This window comes from Cupressus sempervirens, chromosome 5 (assembly GCF_028749045.1).
Source record: "Cupressus sempervirens isolate cs-2001-9-10 chromosome 5, ASM2874904v1, whole genome shotgun sequence".
Lineage (NCBI taxonomy): Eukaryota > Viridiplantae > Streptophyta > Pinopsida > Cupressales > Cupressaceae > Cupressus > Cupressus sempervirens.
The window spans coordinates 827,514,155-827,536,403 of NC_143122.1; the positions used below are offsets into that span (position 1 = coordinate 827,514,155).

Consider the following 22,249-nt stretch of genomic DNA (forward strand, 5'->3'; position numbering starts at 1 on the left):
CTATCTGCACTATAGGTGTTTTCTGTTGCTGCTTCTAAATGCCTAAAATCTCTGATATTTGGCATTACAAATCTATGTTTCTAGATGCCTAAATAATTCTTCTGTTGGTGAGTTTAATCCCTGCATTTGGATGTGTTTAGTCTTTGCATTTTGGATGCTGGAATACCTGTGTTTAGGCATCAATCATTATTGCTGCTTGAGCAATCTTTATATCTGCATTTAGGCATTCAATTCAATTGTATTCAGTCGCCATATTTCTGCAAGTGTGGCATTGGAAAATTCATTTCTTAAAATACCAAGTTGATGGAATTCATTTTGTGTGGGGGGTCTGCTATTTGTAGCGGCATTGGTCTGAATTGTTTGGTGCTCATAATTCTATCTCTAGGCATCACTATTCTCTGCAAGCTGGATGCTTCAATACTGCTGTTATATTCCTAGCTGGGCAACTTTACCTAAGTGTGGGGTGTTGCATTCTGGATGACCGAAAATCCCATCAGGCTGTTCTATTTTGATGTCATAGCTGGGTGGTTTCCTGTTGAATCTAAACCCCAATATAGCAGAGTTTTGGTGCAGGCATCTTCTTCATTATCACGACACCTATCCCAGAAGCCATTTGGGAGATTCTAGGAAGGCATCTACATTGATAAGGAGCACATCTCTGTTTGACACTCAACACTATTGTCTGCTGCAAGTTTGATTACTCCTATTTACAGGTTCATAAATGTATTTGTAATATCATGAACAATAAAGTTATAATTGAAGCAGTGGATTACAAATTAATTAGTGATGCTTTGCATAGTTATTAGTTATTACCCATTTTTACATTCAATATCTCTTCAACATTTCATGTTCATTGAAATTTCAAAAAAATATCTATTCTGAAAAACCATAAGATTGCAAGACCTTTCAGATAAATTCATGTTATCTAGCATTACAGTAGTGTGAATCAGTTGGGTTCATTACAATGGTATAGTGATTAGTGCTTATCCAAAGACTTTTTTGAGTTTGCTCAGTGTTATATTCAATGATTTATTACTCAACATTATGGCCCAGAGGTTTATTCTGAGTAGATATTACACTCACAAAGGTCGCACTTCTCCACCTAGGGATGGACAAGCTAAGATATAGTTCGGTAAATTGAGCAACAAAGGTACTAGTAGTCTGGGTAGTTCAACTGATATAGGTTATAGAGATGCTGGCACGGGTTCTAAGGTTGATAGAGATGCCTGAGAGACATTGATGGATCTTGTACATGGTCAACACCATGTTGCCAAGGTGCTGCAGTAGCTTTCAGACATGCTGCAGTGTATTGTACTCCCTAGAGATCGAATTAGGGAGCGAGGTGCTCAAGATGCTTCTGTCAATTCTCACAGGTCCTGAGTTGATGACAAGTTAGATTAGAGCAGAGGATCAAGTCTGGATAGCTTACAGAGTTGACAAAACAATTCATACTGGCACATATGATGGGCCACAGAGGCCTACATTCCTGCGAATTGAGGCAGATGCGGTCAGTACTAAAACTGAGGCTGCAACCTTTGCAGATGACTTCGTGACATACTTTGCTGAGTGGGATGCTCTATCACAGGCAAGTAAGCAGCACCTGAACTTTGATAGATAACTGACTCAGAAGTAGGACCATTCTTGAGGGAAGCCTACACTTGAGAGACTGAGGCCTTGACAGATTGATTTACATGAGGTGGCTAGTCAGATGAAATTGGAGCATTTCAATGGTAATGGTAGAATGGCAACTCGAGCTTAGGTCCATAAGATTGATACTTACTTGGCTTTGCATTCTATGACTGAGGAGGAAGCTATCAGATTTGGAGTGCTGCATCTTGACGCAATAGTCCATGACTAGTAGTATCATGAATTACTCTCCTTATGACATGATTAGATCACTTCCTATCAGGAGTTTGTGGAGTGATTAATAGGGAGATTCGATAGGAAGGGTCTAGAGGTGTATTTTAGAGAGTTATCTCGGCTGAGGCAAACTGGTGGATTAGAGGCCTATAATAGTGAGTTCCAGAGGCTCTCAGTACCATACTTGTAACATACTAAGATTTTCCTTATAAGGATAGGATTGAATTCAAGGATTAATTCTTCTTTCATATCACATGGAACTCTATATGTGTGTGTACTTGAAAAGTTTAGAATTTTGGATAGACTTCAATTTTGTAAAAGTTTATCTTTGTAACATACTAAGATTTCCTTCTAAGGATAGGATTGAATTCAAGGATTAATTCTTCTTTCATATCACATGGAACTCTATACGTGTGTGTACTTGAAAAGTTTAGAATTCTGGATAGACTTCAAGTATGTAAAGGTTTACCTTTGTAACATACTAAGATTTTCCTTATAAGTATAGGATTGAATTCAAGGATTTATTCTTCTTTCATATCACATGGAACTCTATACGTGTGTGTACTTGAAAAGTTCAGACTTCTGGATAGATTTCAATTTTGTAAAGACTTTCATTTCAGTAGAGTTTTACATCTAAAATACAGAAATACAGATCAAATTTATTTATGTTGTTAACAAAATATCATAGAATATACCAAAGGGTTCAAGATAGCTGGCTTCAACTGTTGCTGTCACATCACCAATGCACTCCATTGTGGCTGTAAACAGGGCAAAGAAGAGTGGCAAAACAGCTGGAGCATAAAATTTCAAAGGAAATGTGTGCACCCACAGGAATGTCACCCAATCAGCATTTTCTATCTTTGTGCCAGTAACATACCTGTCCACCAATATAAGATATTAAACTAAATTTATTCTTAAAGCATGAAAAGGACTCCAAACTTTCCATATCCTCTTAGTTCAATTTTTAAATGCCCACATTTAGATATCAATCATTGAGCGGTTATGAATTCATTGAGTTTAACTTACAACAATTTACATATCAAAAGGGACTGGTCTTTTAATTCTTAAGGTATCCAGGGTAGTTTTTGATAGGAGGTTTCTAGGAACATTTGGGAGATTTTTTTGGAATAAAAAGTTGTCACATGGCATTCTCAGAGCCATGCTATCAATAAATATATTTACTTCCACTAAGAAGATATGAGGAAACTATGTGGTGCCAACAAAAATTAAAATGTTAAAGATGGAAGCATTTAAGATTGTTGAAGATGCACAATTGTCTTGTACATGGAAGACATAAGAAAATTTAAAACATTACTTTTACATGGAACTTACTTTTACTTTCTAATCAACAAGAATATGTTTGAATATAGAATGAAGATTGGCCCTTGAATAAAAAAAAAAACAAAGGTTGGATGAGCTAAAATAAGGAAGTGCTGGCCAATATTAAACTACGAAACTAGAACCAAAGAGAATTAAAAACTATAGCAAAATTTAATTACATACTTTCAGAAGCTACTATATAGTAAGCAACTTGTCAACATTGTTGGGCATTTTCTATTATGAAGGGCAATCAAGGACTAAGAAGTTTACTGAGATTTCTTCTTGCTCAAAGATTGGAGCTCCATAATTGTCACTCTCTCTGTCAACGGTTGATTGCATACAATCAGATGGAGGAAATTCCTCTGCCATGCTTTTCTCATATACAATTGCTTGGAGATAATGTATATTAAACTCTTATTTCCTTGAAGCTTGATGATGGTATTGCTTCCTTCCATTCAGAAATCAGTTTATTATATATGAGATCTCAGTTGGATTGGGTAGTCTCTTTATCAATTTTTAGGAGCTTCTAAATTGCACCCATGGGTACACTTAACTATTTCAGCATCTTTTCCTTTGGGACAAGCGTCAAAAGCTTTTTAAAAGAGAATGTATATGAACACTTTTATTTCTTAGGGCATCCTACTCTATGTTTTGCATTTCTCAACAAGGAATAGGTGCTATTATAAATGAAACTACCTGAAAAAGTGACATTAGGTAACTAATAGACTATAAAATATAGTTGGATGAATACGAAGGATAGAGTGTTGGGTTTCATACATAGATTATGCAGCATAACCAACAGATCATGTAACCATGAGATGATGGATAGCATATACTGATAATATTAAATTCTAATATAAGCTAATTATATAAATAATTAGATTTACTACGACCCTCCCATGTTTGGAAAGGCCTAGATCTTGAAACATAAAGAGATTACAATTATAATGATTTTCATTTATTTCTAGATGAATGCATAGGATGTGGATTGATCCATCCAAGATCGATCTTGATGGGTATCAAATATCTTCATAAAATTACTCAACATGTTTTTAACCGGAAGAGTCAACAGGGCAAGCTTAAAATGATGTCTTCGTCTCAAATGGCTTGCAGCAATGAAAGATTATTTATGGAATTTCAAAGCTAAAATGAAATATAGTGCTGGAACAATTGATATAATAGAATCTCCTCTTTATAAATATTAATCTTGGCCAGTTCACCATCCGCAACTCAAATTAACTTAATTCCAACACTGGAATATGTCCCTAAAAATAATTGATAGAAGAAATCGATATTTCATTTGTGAATTAAATCAAATGCTAGACCACCAATTACATATATTTCAATAAACTATAATAATATTTCACGACTTCAATATATATTCTCCAAAAAAATTCTTGTGCCAAGACCAAAGAATAAATACGACAATATATGTATAAAGTCTGAGGAAGACAAAAATGATCAGGTGCACAAATTATTTTTTTATGCAAAGTAGTTATTAATAAGTCCCCAAAGTCTATAGTCTCCTTGCTATAAGGAAAGAAGACTTTTGGATTTTATTGCACCCAAATTTGTGAAATAACTCATACTATTTTACCAATATCTGAGGAGCCTAAAATATTTATTTTTCACCATAGAATTGTTGAGCCACAATTATTATTGAAATTCCATTCTGCATCAGATATTCCAACAACAGTCTCTAATGTTTTTTTACAATTTGCCGACTATAACAAATGTTTCATTCATTACATAATCTTATTAAGTTGACAAAGAAATATTCAATTTGCAATTTCAAGCAGGCAGCAAACCAAATGCTTACTAATAATACTGAGCGGCTCCACCCATTTAATTAATCCTTCCACCAAAACTCTGCCTGAATGTTTTGGCTCACAGGAGTCTACACCCAAAAATTGAATATCAAAGTTTTTTTTATGTTGTCTGTAGAAAACAACTTGAGCGACTCCTGAATATTTTAAGTACATATGCTCGCAACAGTAGATTTGTGAATGATAATATTCTTTCCACTAATACAGTTTCAATTGTATTTGCCAACAGTGGAGTATGAAGCCAATAATATCCTGAATAAAATAATCTTTATTCACCAGGACTACTTCAGATTTTCCCAAAAAAAAACTTATGACTTATACCACTTTTCTGTAACTGTCTGTGATAGAACTTCACAGGTTGGCAAGAAAACCAGTTTTGATACCACTCTAATGTCCCAGTATGTAATGAGCTGCTTTGTTCTGTTATTTTTTATTGTATTATTCTCCTCTGGAATTTTGTCAAACAGTGGGCTTGCAAACTAATTCCTTATTTTTTTCGTTCTTGCAATGATATTTCAATGATTCATAACAAATAACAATATAATAACAAGAATTGGTAAAGCAAAACTGGAATAGCTCTTTTTAATTAAATTTCATTTAGACTGCTGCAACAAGTAATAATTTGTAGATTCATTTCCAGATCTCATTTCATTCAAAATAGAGAAGTTTAGTGTTGCAAATCTGATTATTTTCGAGCTTAGGATTTCAAACAAGTTTGTATAAGAAAGATATAACAGATAGTCGCAATCGACTCCAGCAATAGCATAGTTTACCAGCATAATATGATGCCCAAGTAATGTAAGTTCAACACTCTTTATGCATCTGCAGATCTGTACAGCCTCTTCTGCAGCACTTTCAATCACTATATAGCTCAATCGCAAGTGTTTACAGTCTGCTGGTGATAAATAAGGACTCGCACAGATCTATTCAATGATTGCACACTACACTCCAAACTGGTTGGAACGTGTTGGGTGGATATTTTGCAACTGACAGTTTTAGATAAAATCCAGTCACAAAATAGGATGACCAGCCACAACGTGTGAGACAAAGTCTCTTCTACTGTAATAACCCCAAAATGAACATATAAATGTAATTTTCTAAAGAATGAGCTATAATAAATAAATATAAGATATTATTATATAAATAATAAATTAATAAATAATAATATAATTATTATTACATAATAATATTTGTTATTATAATAAAATAAAAAGATCTTAAATAAATAAATGTGAAATTAATATAAACTTATTATTAGCCAAATGGAGAGATACGGCCTTTCAAGATACGTATTGGGTATACAGGAAGTAAGAGGCATCGAAGAAGGACATCATCCGCCATTACAAAGCAATCAGGTGATTAATAGCCGAAAAAATCCTTTGATAGATCATCGTGGATATATCAACTGCAGTGGATGGACATGAATAAGAGTTGGCTCACAATGGATAAACATTAGCTAGCGATTACTCAAAGATAAGTAACATCTGTATTCTCCATACACCAATCACGCACATCAAAGTCAATGACACAGATAGCGACGGTATTGGAGTTTTATTTCTAAACATAACACATGCAGAGCATTTAATATGACAGTCAACGTGAATATATGGTGACAAAAATGGATGAAGCGATTTGGCAAGTAGCAATATGAGGAGAGAGGACAAAAAGAAAAAGGAATCCAAGTCAGCGAGAACAGAAGATAACGAGTAGGGAAAAGGGAGCGGGCATATTTGGAATCTACAGGGAGAATGAAAGACATACAAGAAACACTATACTTGTCAAACAGAATAGAAGATGGAACGATTCATAGCTTGAGAGGATCTAAACAAGCAAACCAAAACTATGTATGATATTAGAAGGAATCTAGCAAAGATAATAACAAGCTGACAGGGACAGTCAAACATGGACCATAATCAAACAAGTCCATATCTCAGCAATAGAATACAGGATTGAGAATTATAATCACCCGATATAGAGGAGAGGAATATTAATCAATTATCAGAAGGATATCTTCCATATCAGCAAACTTAACAAACATACCATAGAGAAGGCGGGAACTAAGCCAAGAAGTTTGGGCAGAATAATAAGAGGTTAAAGAAAACATCCCTCAACTGATGGTGACTCAGAATAGACTTTGGGAACCAACAGCCCTCAGGATACACACAGGCAATGATAAGAATTTGATATTCTACAATATAGTGATGGTTATGTTGAATACAATCATAGACAGAAATCAATAAATTGCAAATTAATACTAAAGGTGTTAAAAGCCAGGGAAAGGGAATGAATGCCAAGTTGTAAGAAATAGTTAGAGAGTAATTTGCAGATCTGTGACAGTAACATAATAAAGAGAGAGAGAGAGAGAAGCAAGAAACTGTAGTCAATGACCGACAGTAATAAGGAGTGGAAAAATATTAAATGAGAGACACCAATTGTTATTACAATAAGGCCATCGAGACCAAGGGAGAGCTGGTCATTATATATGTTTCATGACTGTCCATTATTCTGATATAAAATGTTCCAGAATTAAGAAGACACTAAAATATTTCAGACAAGTGAGACTAAAAAGAATGAAAGATAGAGCCAAACATGGATAAATGTGTAACAAGCAAAATGCATAAGTACGACTCTAATAAATCAATCATAGTTAATACCCAGATCTTTCAAAAGGGAATGAAGAAAGCGATAAGCACAGAGGGAAAGATACTGAATACAAAAGATTCATAAGAGTGCATAAGAATTATGTAAGATAGATAATATGATAGTAGCACAACAGAAGTAGCAATAATAGGAATGATAAGAGAAGAATAATAAAATAAAATACGGGATAGTGATAATAAGGGACAGTTGGAGTGACATGGTGATAAAGAGAGCACTTCCTAATACAATTCTAATTCATAGCAGAGATATATAATCATCTTAGTTTTGCTTTGGAAATGAAATTGCAGATAAAACTATCAATCAAAGATTCATAATCGTTTACGAGATAAGAAATATGTATTTCTTCTTGAAACCAAGTTGATCTTGGTAGAGGATATCCATTTATGGATATCGAGTTCTTTAGAGAGAACTCAGAGATTAAAGGGCATTCAGAAATGAATGTTGGGATCAGAATCCCAGAGAGAGACTTTTAGAGAAATCTCTTAGAGTCAATATATATATATATATATATTGTAGTGGTCAAACATATGCATATGTTAGAGACAGAGACTTGGTAGAGGTGGGATCTCTACCAAGTAGTGTTATCAGAGATCCCAAAGAGGCCTAAGGGAGAAACTCTTTCTATGACAATTCCTAATTGAGACGTAGTTCTCACCAGAGGGTTAGGTGATTGGAAAAAGGATTTCTCCCATAGGATTTGGAATGGTAGCTTGGTTAGTATTTAGATTGGTATTTACTTAAATCTAATATTGCTAATATGTTTTATAAACAATTTTTGATATTGTACTGACAAATGGTTGCAGGTTACAACTTTCAAACCTAAGCAAAAAGCGGGGACATTACATCTACCTTAAAGAGAAGGCTCCCCATCTACCTTAAAGAGAAGGCTCCCCTTTCTCACTGTTCCTTGGATCAACTCAAGGTAAGCAAGAAGCTGAGAGATTTTGTAAGGAGTGTTACCAATATTCTTTCCTCTTAACTTTTAGGAAAGAATCCACTTACCCGAGGAGTGAGTAATGGGCAAGATGAAATCTTTAACTACACTTCTATCTAGTAGCTGGAAACGTTGATACCTATAAACTAACACTAACTCAAAGGCTAGTTGAAAGGGTACTAGTTTGGCTCTAGGTCTTGTTTTAATCTAATTTATAAGAAAAATCACTACCATTGGGGCGTAAAGACTTCCAAAATTAGATGATCTCTATTCTATAACAAAAATCTCTACCATTGGGGTACAAAGACTTCTAGAAGTAGGGAAATTCTAACTATTTTTCATGAATTTGAGATGGTAACAAAAGCTAAAGTCGAAGCTTCTAGTCTATGTATTACCACAACCACTACCAGTGAAAGCTTTGGCTCCGATTGCTTCTTAGATCACTATGCTCTATTATTGAACACACACCAATAACATGAATCAAAGATAATAGAAACAAATTACAATCAAAACTTCTAATTTGCTCTATCACAATTGCTTCCAATCCAATTGCTTCTTTTATTCACTTTTCTCCCAAATTTGTAATACACAATCAAAGTTATGTTTGCACAAGTTTGGCAGAGCTTTCTTGTATACAACAAAAAGATGATTTTTACAATAAGAGAGCACTCCTTTATATAGGCAAAGGAGTTGAGAAAAAGATGGAGCAAAAAGAGGGAGCAACTCAACCAGCTTTGACCCGGTCTAACTAATGATAGAAATTATTGGGTTACATGCACCTGCACATGCAACTCACATGACGTGTAATTACACATTTTCATGAATACATCCTCTTCAATTAAAAACATGAAATAAGAAGAAAGATGGAACAAAATTGAAACAATCCTAGGGATTTTTCTGAAGAGCTTTGTACTTGGCAATGCAATCTCAGATGATAACAAGATCGAGAGTTCTTGTATTTCGTGCCACTGTATTCACCTTGATAACCATGGTGTTACATCTTTTGATGGCCTCTGACTCTTTTTGATGAATTGTCTGTTGTTATTTGAAAACTTGATGTGATCAAACTTTTCTCGCTCAAGTTCACGTGAATTGTCCTTTGCAGATTGGCACATTTAGGAATCTCCGATACTTTGAAAACCTTCTTGATGGTGTTCCAATGTAAACTCAGAATAACTTTCCATCAGCACCTTTAACTCTTTTTAAAAAAAAAAAAAAAGTGCTTCGCGCATTCCATCACAAACTTAGGTTCTTCGACAACCATAGGAAAAATGGAGACCAGAAGAATTCTCGTTGCTTCGATTTGATGCACACCTTCTTTACTCGATGTCTTCATTCTTTATAGAAATTCAGGCATATCTTGACTTGCTGCAACATAAAATTTTCAATGGGATTGAATTCATGAAAGCTTTGAGATTTGAGTTACAATGATGAATCCATGAGGAGTGGGTATTCGAAGTATGGATTAGATACTTATGGAACACATATGATGACTGGAAATGAACTGGAAAGCATATGTATTTGGATGGAAAGGGCAAAAGTCAGACTTGGAAGGATGTATATGCTTCGAAACATGAAATTGGAATGCATGAGAATGCGTGTGAATGAAGACTCTTGACTTTAAAATTTGACTTGGGCTTTCAAGATGTCATTGCACGGAAAGTGGATTACATGTATATGCAACATGTAATGAAGAATGGAAAGTGAGATGACATGCGAATGTGGATGGAGAATGAGTTTACATGTAAGTGCATATGAAATGCATTATGACAAGGGAAGTGGAATGACATGTATTTTTCTCATGAAGTGTAAGTGCATATGAAAAAATGGAAATGCAATGTAACTTGAGGCGAAGATAACTTTATAGACTTCTTTGAGGAAAAGTTTACATGGGAAAACATGCAAATGACATTTTTGACCTTAGAAAAAGTGATTTTTAGTCAAAAATGGGTTTAAGAGATACAATTACATGTAAGACTTTTCATGTAATCATGTTGTGCGAATGGATGCGGAAAGTGAGATGAGTGCAAATGGAAATGGAAAATGAGATTACATGCACGTGCAATTGATGGATGGGATGAAATACATGTAATCGCATTTGATGAATGAAATGTGAAGTGTTGTGGCATGGAAAGATGAAAATGGAATGTGATGATACTTTTGCATGAAATGGAAGATGGAGTGAAGTGAAACATGACCAAGTTCTTGGAAAAGAACTTGCAACTTCTCCAAAATGAAGAAAACCAAAAAGCAAACACACAAAACACAAAAACAAACTTCAAAAGAAAAGCATACCTTTGGCAAAAGACTCAAACGCATCAACAAGCAAGCCACTTCAACATGCAATTTTGAATTTGGAGTTTGGGAAAAAATCAAAAATATGAAAACGAACCATTTCATCATTTTAAAAGGAAAAATACACTTTCCATGGCAACAAAATCAACTAGTGTAAAACATCAAGTTAAAATATGCATAAAATCAACAAGATAAGCACAAATTAATTACCAAGAAGGAAAATGTCCACTTACATGATGATTGTGTGCCCTAAATGGAGGAAGAAGCTCTAATGTTGAAAAATTCTCAAACAAACTTGGATCTTTTCAAACTAAGTGAGAAGAATTCATAATAGCAGAAAATGAGGCATTTTCAATGCACAATGCCAAAAACATGCCCTAAAATCCCTCAAACTTCCAACGTTTTTAGCAAAGGATGAAGAAAAAAACCCATTTTTGATAAAAACGTGATTCCAAAAGGGCATTACATGAGTCATTTTTGACCTTCAAATGCAAAAACGTGCCCTCCAATGTCATCTATAATGAACAAAACTCCAAAACAATCCCTCCTTTGGAAAAAACGTGAGTTTTGCAGGCCCAAATCTGGGTGTTTTTGTCCAAAACGTGGCTCCAAATGAGGCTAAAACAAAACGTTTTTAGCATGAATGAGGTTGCAACAAGCATGAGAATGCAAACATGCCTCTTGATGGAAAGATTTCAAGTCATTCCATGGAGAAGTCTAGGTGCATTTGCGTATTTTGGGTACATGTGTTAAATATGCACAATAGACCCAAACGCACCTTTTAGAGGCCATTACATGATTTTGGGCTCTCCCAAGGCAAAAACACTTTTTTGGTGCATGTGCATGTTTTAAAAACATGTTTTTTGCCCAGAAACGGGTTTTGAGGATGCAATTACATGTCTTTGGTGCAAAATGCACCTTTTTGGTGTAAAGACATGTTTAAGTTACTTACATATGCAACCCAAGGCAAAAACTCACCTTTTTGATGCATATGCATATAACATATGTGGCTCAACTTTTTGATGTTAGTACACATTTAAGTTGAGTTTACATGCAATTGCATCAAAAAGGTCCACTTTTAAGATGTCATTGCACATTTAAGTGATTTTACATGCAATTGCATAAAAAAGGTCCACTTTTAAGATGCCATTGCACATTTAAGCAAAGAACCAAAAATTGGAATCGGATTGGAATAGGCAAGGCCTACTCGAATCACTAATTGCCTATGAATTGGCAAGGTGAAAAAAACTTTGAAATTTAAAGATTTTAAAAGTGGTGATTTTTGGCCATTTTTTACCAACTTGCTAATTTTTGGGGCCGATTTTTCCGTTTTTTGGCGATTTTTAATATCCCTTGTCAATTCGAAACTCAACTTGTTGATTTGTAAGTCAAGGAAAATTGTCAAACACTTTCAATATGATCTCTATGCTTGTTGTTTTTGAGTTTCAGACTAATTATGCTTGCTTGAAATGATATCAAAGGGAATCTAAAAGTCTGTAATTGATTACTACTATATCAAAGAAAAGAATTAAATGCATATGCAATTCTCTTTTGGCTTTTCAAATGCATATAGATGAATTCTAAATGAAAAATGTGCATTTATAGCCAATTGGTATTTTGTCAAACACTTGGCATGCATACTATCATGTCAATCATGAAAGATATAAATATGCACATTACATCAAATATATAGACCTGCAACTTATCACTCCTTTAGTGAGATATTTTCTAATTCAATGCTTAACATAATATTCCAAGACTCTTGGCTTCGCAACCCCCAAAAAAACTAAATAGAAATGAAATTATAAAATCTGATATAAAATGTGCATCTACAGCTACTTATGACAGCCACATTTACAATGCCAAATGACCAATTTAAATGATGCAAATTGATTGTAGAACCTGAGATACAAATCACCCAATGAAGGAGATGAAATTGCAATCATAATCAAGCCTAGTACTATAGCACAGGTACTATTCACAACATTGTTCATGGCACTTTAGCAGCCAACAATAAATGTATTCTCCAATTTAAGTACAAATAGAACTCCAAAATGAAGCTGTCCTGAATGCCAAATTTAGTGGATATTTCACTACTTCAAATGGTTGCAACATTGAAGAATTGACGCTCTCCAATAACTAACTGAAATCAAAAACCCTTTGTTTCTTCTCCCAAGTTTATATCAAATGCAATTGACAATAATCGAATGCCTAACAATGAAGCTCTTGCCTCTATTTATTCTTTTCCTTCACCCTTCTAGAAGGAAATAAAATATTATTTACTTGCACTCTCTAGAAGCTTCCCCCTTTCCAATACAATAATTAGTTGTGCTTCTACAAAATTAAATTAATTAAATATAAAGTCACCTTTAGATTTATTTATTTATTGACTTTAATTTGATTTATTTCTCCTTATTTCTCCACTTAGCCTTCGGAGAATGAAAAACTAAGAACTCCATTGAGGGTCTAAAAGATGGGGAACATTACACAATTTTTGACAAAAATCGCTGATTCAGGCAATTCAAGCAATTTTTGGCACAAAAATCGGCAAACTGATTCATCGACTCACCATGAATCTCATGCTTTAAATCAGATTGTGAAATCACATGAATCACCTAAATCACAGCGATTCACATTACACTGCATTTAAGTGATTGATTTAAGCACATGTCAATTTAATTTTGATAAAATATTACTTAAGTGGGACATAAATTATATTTACATTATCATATTGACAATATAATGTTTAAATATCATTTAATAAGTAATATTTACTAGAGCATTTGATTTAAATATCAAAAATCAAATGAAACTATATAGTTAATATAGTCACTTAAGTGAAAAGTCAAAAAGCAACTCAACTTAAAAATATAACATAAAGTGCACTATAGTTACTTTAAGTGAAAAACTAAATGATAAAGTAACTTCAAAACATAACATAAACTGAATTTAAGTTATATTCTTCAAAAAGTGAATCTTAAATTAAAAATAGAAGATGATATTTTAAATTTGTGCAGTTACATCAAAAAGCTCCACTTTTTGGCAATACATTGGTCATATCTTTTGATTGACAACTGAGATTGAGCCCTGAGATAGATCAAATCGAAGGGAAAATCGAAAGCAATGACTTGAGCAAAACCAAAGGACTAAAAACCAAGAAACACACACTCAAAAATGAAAGAAATGATGATGAAGGCCTCAAAAATCAAGCATAGGCTCAACAAACATAAAAAGAAAAAGACTTGACAAAAGTCTTCAATAAAAAAAATTTTCTACATGAATTGGAGTCGATTGATTGATCAATTTTAACCAATTGAATAACAAATTCAACTTAGAGAAATGTGAAACTAGTTTGAAAAAGTTTCATACTATTACCTACATTTTGTGGTGACAAAATGCACGACAAGAGAAAGTACATCCAGCAAAAAGTAATTGGTGCAACAACATTGAAGATTGTAACCCTTCCTTAATCACAACCTTCAACTCTGCTATCAAATTCAAACCCTTGATTGAGACTCCAACTTACCACTAAAAGAAATAACAATATGATTTATAACTTGCAAATCGATCTCCAATCCTTCTGACTATTTCTTGAAACGATGAGAAGAACGCTAGCTTGAAGGGATTTTGTCCTTCAAGCCCAAGAAGAAATTCACCACAATATTGCCAATTTCAAAAAATATCCAAGCATAACAAGGAAAAACCAAGCATGCTACAAGAGAGCTCTTTAATCACCTTTATAACACTTTCTAGGAGCTTTTTCACTCATCTTCACAATGTGGGATGAAAAAATCACTTTTTTGGCATTTCCTTAATTTTTGGATTTTTCATTTTTGCCTGTAGTTTCTTGCATCTGCTTTTTTGGCCCCAAATTTACCATGATTTGTTTCCTTCAATATTTTTATGTCATATAACATGAGTTTCCTTCACTTAAACCCCACTAACTTTTGTTTATGCTTCACCATGTGTTATAGAATAAAGGGGGGACATTTAATTAAATATTTCCCACAAACTATAGACGATGCATTAATAAAGTCAAATAATTACACAATGTGGGATAAAAAAATAACTTTTTTTGGCATTTCCTATAATTTCAGGATTTTTCTTTTTTACCCCTAGTTTCTCGTGTCTTCTTTTTCGGCCCCAAATTTACCACACTTTTTTTCCTTCAATATTTTCATGTCATATAACATGATTTTCCTTGACTTAAGCTCCACTAACTTTTTTTTATGCTTCACCATTTATTATAGAATAAAGGGGGCCATTTAATTAAATATTTCTCTCAAACTATAGATAATGCATTAATAAAGTTAAATAATTAAATTTAACTTGGTAGAAGACTTTCTTAATGCATAAAAAATTATATCAATGATAAATAAATGATCCCATCAATATTGAGCAATTTAACATTCACATACCACTACACTGGAAGTCCAAATATAGTCATAATGACTTACTATAAATAGTAAGTATGCTCAAAATAGCCACAAAACCCTTTAGAATGGTTTGCGACCGAATTGCTTAGGCCACATATCATCAAGATCCCTTAGAAGTCTTGGTTAGCGTATGGAGACCATGGAGAAATAGGCTAATGACAACATCATCCAATATGTGCTTGAAAAGGAGAGATTACATAGTAGGGATATTTTCCCAAACTTTTCACACATTTTTTGATAAATGTAAACAACTAATTTATGCAATAACTCAACAAAATACTAGCAAATGATAGTTTCAGAGATATTGTTTCAGCACAAGTGAGACACCTGATACACGTCTCCCACAGACAATGGGTTTTCATTTGCAAGTTCAACCACAAGTGAGACACCTGATATGACATCTCCCACAGACAATGGGTTTTCATCCACTTTCTTCTGGCTTGAGAGTTCCTGTCCTCAAACCGGTTGAAGGTAAGCTTCCAATTCTTCAAGAGAAGATATTTGGAATCCAATGCAATATCCAAACACAAAGAGAATGAGCCTCTACAAGTCCTTTTTGTAACACACCCCTGTGACTCTTCGATTTCCCTTGCCCATCTCTTCATATTTCTTTCTTTGTCTTTTATCAATGCACTTTGATCTTATATATCCATTCAATAGTAAAGTGGCATAATAATAGATTATTAAATCTTTTGGCATTAAAATAAACAACTAATCTAACTCGAAAATCAATGTGTGTTAGCTTGTCGGAAACCTCTCAGCAACATGCTCCAACTCCAATACTATAATGGTCAAAAGACTAACCTTGCTGACTTACTATAAATAGTAAATATCTGGAAACCCTGCCAAATCAACTCTGATTGTGTTGGAACTGGAAGTGCGTAGGCCAAATCTCACACTAACCCATGTAAATCCTGGTTAGCCCGTGGGACCATGGCAAAAAAGGATAACAATGCATCAGAAAAATATGGCTAGAAAAAGGGGAAATACATGGTGAAACTATCTAGTGAATTGTGTTATTGGTGGCTTCAATCAGAGGTCACAATTATATCTAATTGGATCAAATTTGTGTGAAGGGGTTCTGCACTTCAAATTTAGAGAATTGCTACAACACAGACTGATATAAATCTTAGATTGCAGAAATCCATTGTTGGCTTCGATTCATCTATAGGAAGCATCTTTTCTAGTGTGGCCAGTGTTAATTACAATAGGGGTTGCCTTATTGTCTAGGGGGCACTTGAATGATTAATGAAGGGTCATTTGCATTTATAAGGGCTTGTGATTTAATACTAGCATCTATATCAGAGATATCCATCATTCAGGAAGCTGCAATTTCAACAGATAAATTCACGGCTTGCCATTTCCCATAAAAAACAGATTGTTTGATGTATTTTGATTATTAAATTATTACACCTATTGGCATAGGGTGTTACTGTAGATGCACAGGTTACATCAAATTTTGTAAGTTGCATTTGGATTGTGAGGCATAGCAACTTATACTTGGTTTAGCATATAAATAAAAACAATATAGGATTGCATGCCATTTGTTTGTCAAAATGCTTAATTTCTGTAAGCGACTAATTTCCATAAAGATTTACATTTGGAACTTGAAAGGATGTATGCCAAGTGTTTGTGAAAATGCCCATTGGTTGTAGAGGCACATTTTACATGTAGAAAGCATATGCAGGCATTTGAAAAGACCAAAGGAAGTTGCAATTGCACCTAGTTTCTTGTTAAGACATTATAGTTTTAATGTGCAAACATTTGAAAATCATTTGAAAAGTGAAACCATTGAAAGCAATCAAAAAGTTAATCTGATATCCAATAACATAAAATGAGAGATTTCATGAAAAGTGTTTGACAATATTCCTTGAACCTTAAATCAGCAGATTAAAGACAGCCTAGCAAGGGATATTACATGGCATGAAGAGGATGGATGAAGTAGGTCTTAAAAAGGCAGCAAAACACAGTTATGGCATGTGCCCGTGTATTTCATATGGAGTTGACAGCATTAAATATGAAGGCAAGAAGCAAATCTTTGAGCAAGGGAACTCTCAACTCCATTCGGGATTTCATGAAGTCACTTGACCTTGTAAAATGAGTAAATTGAATGATATGCTTTTTATAGCAGTAAGCAAAGATATCAAATATGGTATGACATCTATTGTCTTACCTCATGGAGAAGGCTAAAGTGAATGATGGGGAACATAGAACATTGAATATCAAGGTGTATGCAAGGACCAAATGAGGATGATGAAAAAGCAATGAATACCCTAGCATTACACATGAAGACAATCAAATATAAAGCAAGCATGGTGACATGGGTTGAACATCAAGAAGGAAAAAGGATGAAGATACCATTGGACAAAATGAAGAACTCACCTAAAGGCAACAAAGGTGGTCACATAAAGGCAAACATCATGCAAAGGAGGACGGTTCAAGAGTAAAAACAGAGGATAACTGTGAGTCACACTTGGGATGAAAATTGCAGATGTCTATTCAGGTGGACTTGAATCTTTTCTCTCTTGGGTGTATGATGCAGAGCATCCTAAGATTCATTTTTAGCCATTGCAAAACTTTGATTTATGTCTTGTTTTGGTTTGTTTTGCACTAGTAAGGCCCTTTGATGACTGCAATGTACTTAAAATGTCATCCAAACTCAAATTTGGGGTTGGAGAACGAATAGAGAAGAAGCCCTTGTTTTGATGCTAAATTCTATGATTTCTCATGTTTTTGACTGTTCTTTTAATTTGTACAGACCTTATCTTTCATCAAATGATCTGTAACAAGTCGAAGATGTTGGAGGAGGGAATCATCTTTCCTTTGCAATTGGTCTCATGCATTTTTGTTATGTTTTGACCAAGGCATGGTAAAAATACCATTGGCTGCCTTGTAATTTTATTTTTTCTGAACAGGGCAGTCTGAAAATATGCACAATAAGGCTTTGTATGGATTGGTATGACCTGAAACTCAATTGAAGAAGCTGAACAATTTTGTTAGATTTCTAGTGTTTTTCATTTGAATCATTTTCATTGAGTTTTTTGGAAAATATCACCATTTTTATATTGATAGGTCAAAACCATACCTAGGATTTCCAGTTTGACAAAAAATCATTTCTCTTAATTGGTATGGTGGAAAATGCTAGAAATTGATGTAGAGTGAAATTGATGTAGAGCTCTGTGCAAACATTATCTTCAATCCCTCCATGTTACAAAGAATTATGATATGTCTTTAATGAGCTATACCATGACAGTCCTGTTGATGTCATTTTTATGCCACTACAACATGCAGGATGAAACACTCAATGTTGTAGGATGAAACATCAAATATCAAATCCTCTCGTGAATAAGGAAGCTCATCTGCAAAAAAATGTATCTAGATTGTGTGACCAAATGAGACAATTTCAAGGTTCCTACTTTTTGTGGACTTTTACTCAATTAAGATGATGTGATATGCTGGTTATCAAAAAGGGACTTACGATATTCGTTATTGGATATCAACTACTTCAACTACTTCCAACCAAATTAACTGCGAAGAGAAAGTGTTTAGGAAACCATTCTACTCCTAGAGTGCAAGAGATGCTGAATGCCTTTGTAACTCTACGAGACATAGTCTAGCCATTGACATCAGCCAAGCTAGAGAAATCTCCTACAGTAGATGTAAGATGCTCAAACTATCAGCATTCCATTAACACCATACATTGATGCATATCACTGTGCAAGCAATAATTGAAGTAAAGCTCTTGAATATGCCATTTGACTATACAAGGCGATCTTACCATCACCAAGAAGCAAGTGGTATGGTCTAAGCAATTTCACCAAAGATGCATCCAAAATATCTTCCATTCAACTAAACACTATTTCTAACCAACATGAAATTAAATCCTAATCTAAGGAATTGTAGAAACCATGCAATAGTCCAAGATGATACAAGGAATCCACCATGAAGACCAACAATGAATTATGAACAATCTTGGTAATATCATAGCAACAATTTCAATAGGTTTCTCCCTTTTACAAATGAGAGGATTGGTGTTTATATAGAAACTCCAAATACAATGAATGCTTAGGATTGATTTGAAATCGATGCACTAGATTAACTCATAGAAAAGGCTTGCTTACTTCATTTGTAAACTCAAGTTAGAGATCCTTGCAGGAGTAATGCCAAATTTTCTCTACTTATCTTTGTTGTGTTTTGCATGTTGATAATTGTGTTCAAGTTTGTGTTAATGCATGGTTTCCTTCACCCTTGTTAAGAATAGTTTTCATTTCATATTGTTGAAATAAAGTAGAATAGAATTAGCTTCAAGTAGTTAGTTTAATGCAAGTAGTTGTGAATGTTCACTTGCATGACTCAAACGAATCCAGGCCATTAGCTCCTTGCTGATTGTAAGAATAAGTTCGTGTGGTTAACCGATGAATGATAATAATCCTAGGGCGCTTTTCTTGAGGTATCTCCTTCCCTTTCTTGGTTCCTACATCTTCGGATGGAGTTCCCCTTTCTTCAATAGTCTCTTCAGATATTTGTCTTGATCTTTCATCCCTAAGCGGTCTATGGCCAAGCAACCTATATGTGAATCCATTTGCTGGTGCGACTAATTTTTCAAGCTTACGCTCGATCCACCACTTTGTAAAATCTAAGACTGGTTTTGAAAGGGCTTCAAGATCTGTAATTTCTTTCTTCTTCCAATCAAATGGTTGAGCTATCATTTCTGGATTGAATCCTTTTCGCATCACGTTTGGGTCCTCCTCCATTTGATCAAGAACCTTGAATATGTTGCATATTCTAATAATGTTCAATGGTAGTCTTGAATGCAATCTTTTTCTAATCTCGTTCTCATCTGCTGCATTTGCCCAAAAGTCTTCAAGGTGAACTTTGTGTTGGTACTTTGATCCTCCTACTAATGAGATCTTGTTGTAAGGATCAAAATCATTCCTCTTTGGATAAAGCGAAAGGCGGAAGAAGTGGAGCTCATCTGATGATTTCTCTGCAGCTTTTAGACATGGGCATACTTCAGTTTTCCCTTCTCCTATGGAGATTGGAAACTGCAAGCCCAACTTCTTCGTCCCTTTCTGAATCTTGTCATAGGTTGTAAGTTGTCGAGTAAGCTCTAACAAGACCATCTTGTCCGTTGGATACCTAGGAAGTTTGTATGGTTCTGTGGAGAATCCTTGAACTCGGATATATGAAAAGGTAGGAAACTGAATGAACCAAGCGCCATATTCCTCGATCAATTTCATTGCACCTATTGACATTCTTATATGTGGCCTCTTTTGCAGTGTTCTTACTATTCGCATGGAAAATATATCATTAACCTTCATGTAATCCTCCTTTGAATACAAATGCAACTGCGGGTAACATTCATGGACTTTGAGGTGTTGGCTTCCGCTTCCAATTGGTCCTTTGCATCGTAGTCCATCATAATTTGTTCTCCGTGCTAGCATGTAGATGACATAGGAGCTCATGTAAAATTTCCTTGTATGTTCTAGATTCATCAACTGTTCATTTAGGTTATCACTTATGAGCCCAGCCCAATCTAGTTTGTCGCCTTCCTCCATTACTTGCTCAACAAAATACCACATCCAAGATTCAAACCTATAAGAATAAGGCATGCCAAATATGCGACTCAACATCATGACCATATCACTATATTCGTTCTGCAAGTCAAGCCATACTATTTCTTTAGGAATCTTGGAATGATGCGGTCTATTCTTTTTCAACCATTTTTTGTTGATTATTTCTTCACAAAAATTGATTCCAGATGTATAGATTCTCAGTGCTTGCTCTTGTGTTTTTGTGACCATCCTTGGATTTGAAGGAATTCCAAATGCTTCAGAAATGGATGCCGGAGAAAAATCTGCCAAAATATTTTGTTCAAAATCCCGGATGGTTCTGTCTCTAGGACTGTAGTGCTTAGTACATTCCATGATCAATTCTGGATGCTGAAAAGGAGGGAAAGCAGCTGCAGCAAAAATTCCACTTCTTACAATTCTTGTGGCTAGGTGTGTCGGTTGATGGTCATTGTATCCGAGCATTCTCCGGTTAAAATCTTTCAAATCAAGGCTGCCGAGGCTTGTATCTCCGATTCCTGCCCACTTTGACACAATTTTGGATTCAAGATAGAATCCTCTCCTTTCATTCTTTATCAGTTGTCCTCGCATTTCTCCTGTTCCCCTGGGCTCTGCCATTTTCCTTTCCTGCAAAATAGAAAACGTACATACATAAGACTATGCAAGGAAAGTATTTAAAAACAACGGATACAACTTGTCCATAAGACAAAGATTTTGGATTTTCGCCAAAATTTCCATACTCCTTTCAAGATTCACTTTTTTAACTCTTCCGCACAACTCACTGCAAAGAAAATTCCTTTCTGATGGGATTCAAAATCTTCTGTCATGAATTCCTAGAAAATTCCTCAACAATTTCAGAAAATTTCTCAAAAAATCTGTTCCTTTGAACTCCTCAAATCTTACTCCTATTCTTGATTTGCTCTTCAAATTTCTATGTGAGCCTGAATGAATGAGAGGGTTTCTTATATAAATCATCCTTCAAAAAAGATGCCTTTAAAGCCGCAGACTAAAATTAGGCAGCTGTTTTACTTAACCATTAAGGTTTCCATTTTTTGTGCCACTTGTCACTTTTTGCTGTTTGATTCAAAAAGTTGCTATTTTTTTATGCTCTTAGCTTCATGATGAAGCTAAGTACTCTTCTATTTTGATTTTTTTTAGTTTTATTAATTAAATATCAATTTTAAAAAAATCAATATTCAATTAACTTCCATTTTTAAATGAAAAAAAAAAAAAATCAAATTCTTTTGTAACTTTTTCTCCATTTTTATTTTTTTGGATTATTATTCAAAAGAAGTCAAATTAAATATTACTAAAACTAATATTTAATTTTTTAAATGTAAATCCAAA

General features: G+C 34.3%; 1 protein-coding gene across 1 annotated transcript in view; it reads right to left on the minus strand.

The window, feature by feature from the left end:
• LOC149558431 (uric acid-xanthine permease-like) overlaps positions 1-22,249 on the minus strand; it is a 312,658-nt gene that overhangs the window by 30,194 nt on the left and 260,215 nt on the right. Inside the window, exon 11 of the mRNA XM_089832678.1 lies at positions 2,556-2,737. Within this exon, the coding sequence (XP_089688804.1) occupies positions 2,556-2,737 (182 nt within the window). The remainder of the gene's footprint in view (positions 1-2,555; positions 2,738-22,249) is intronic.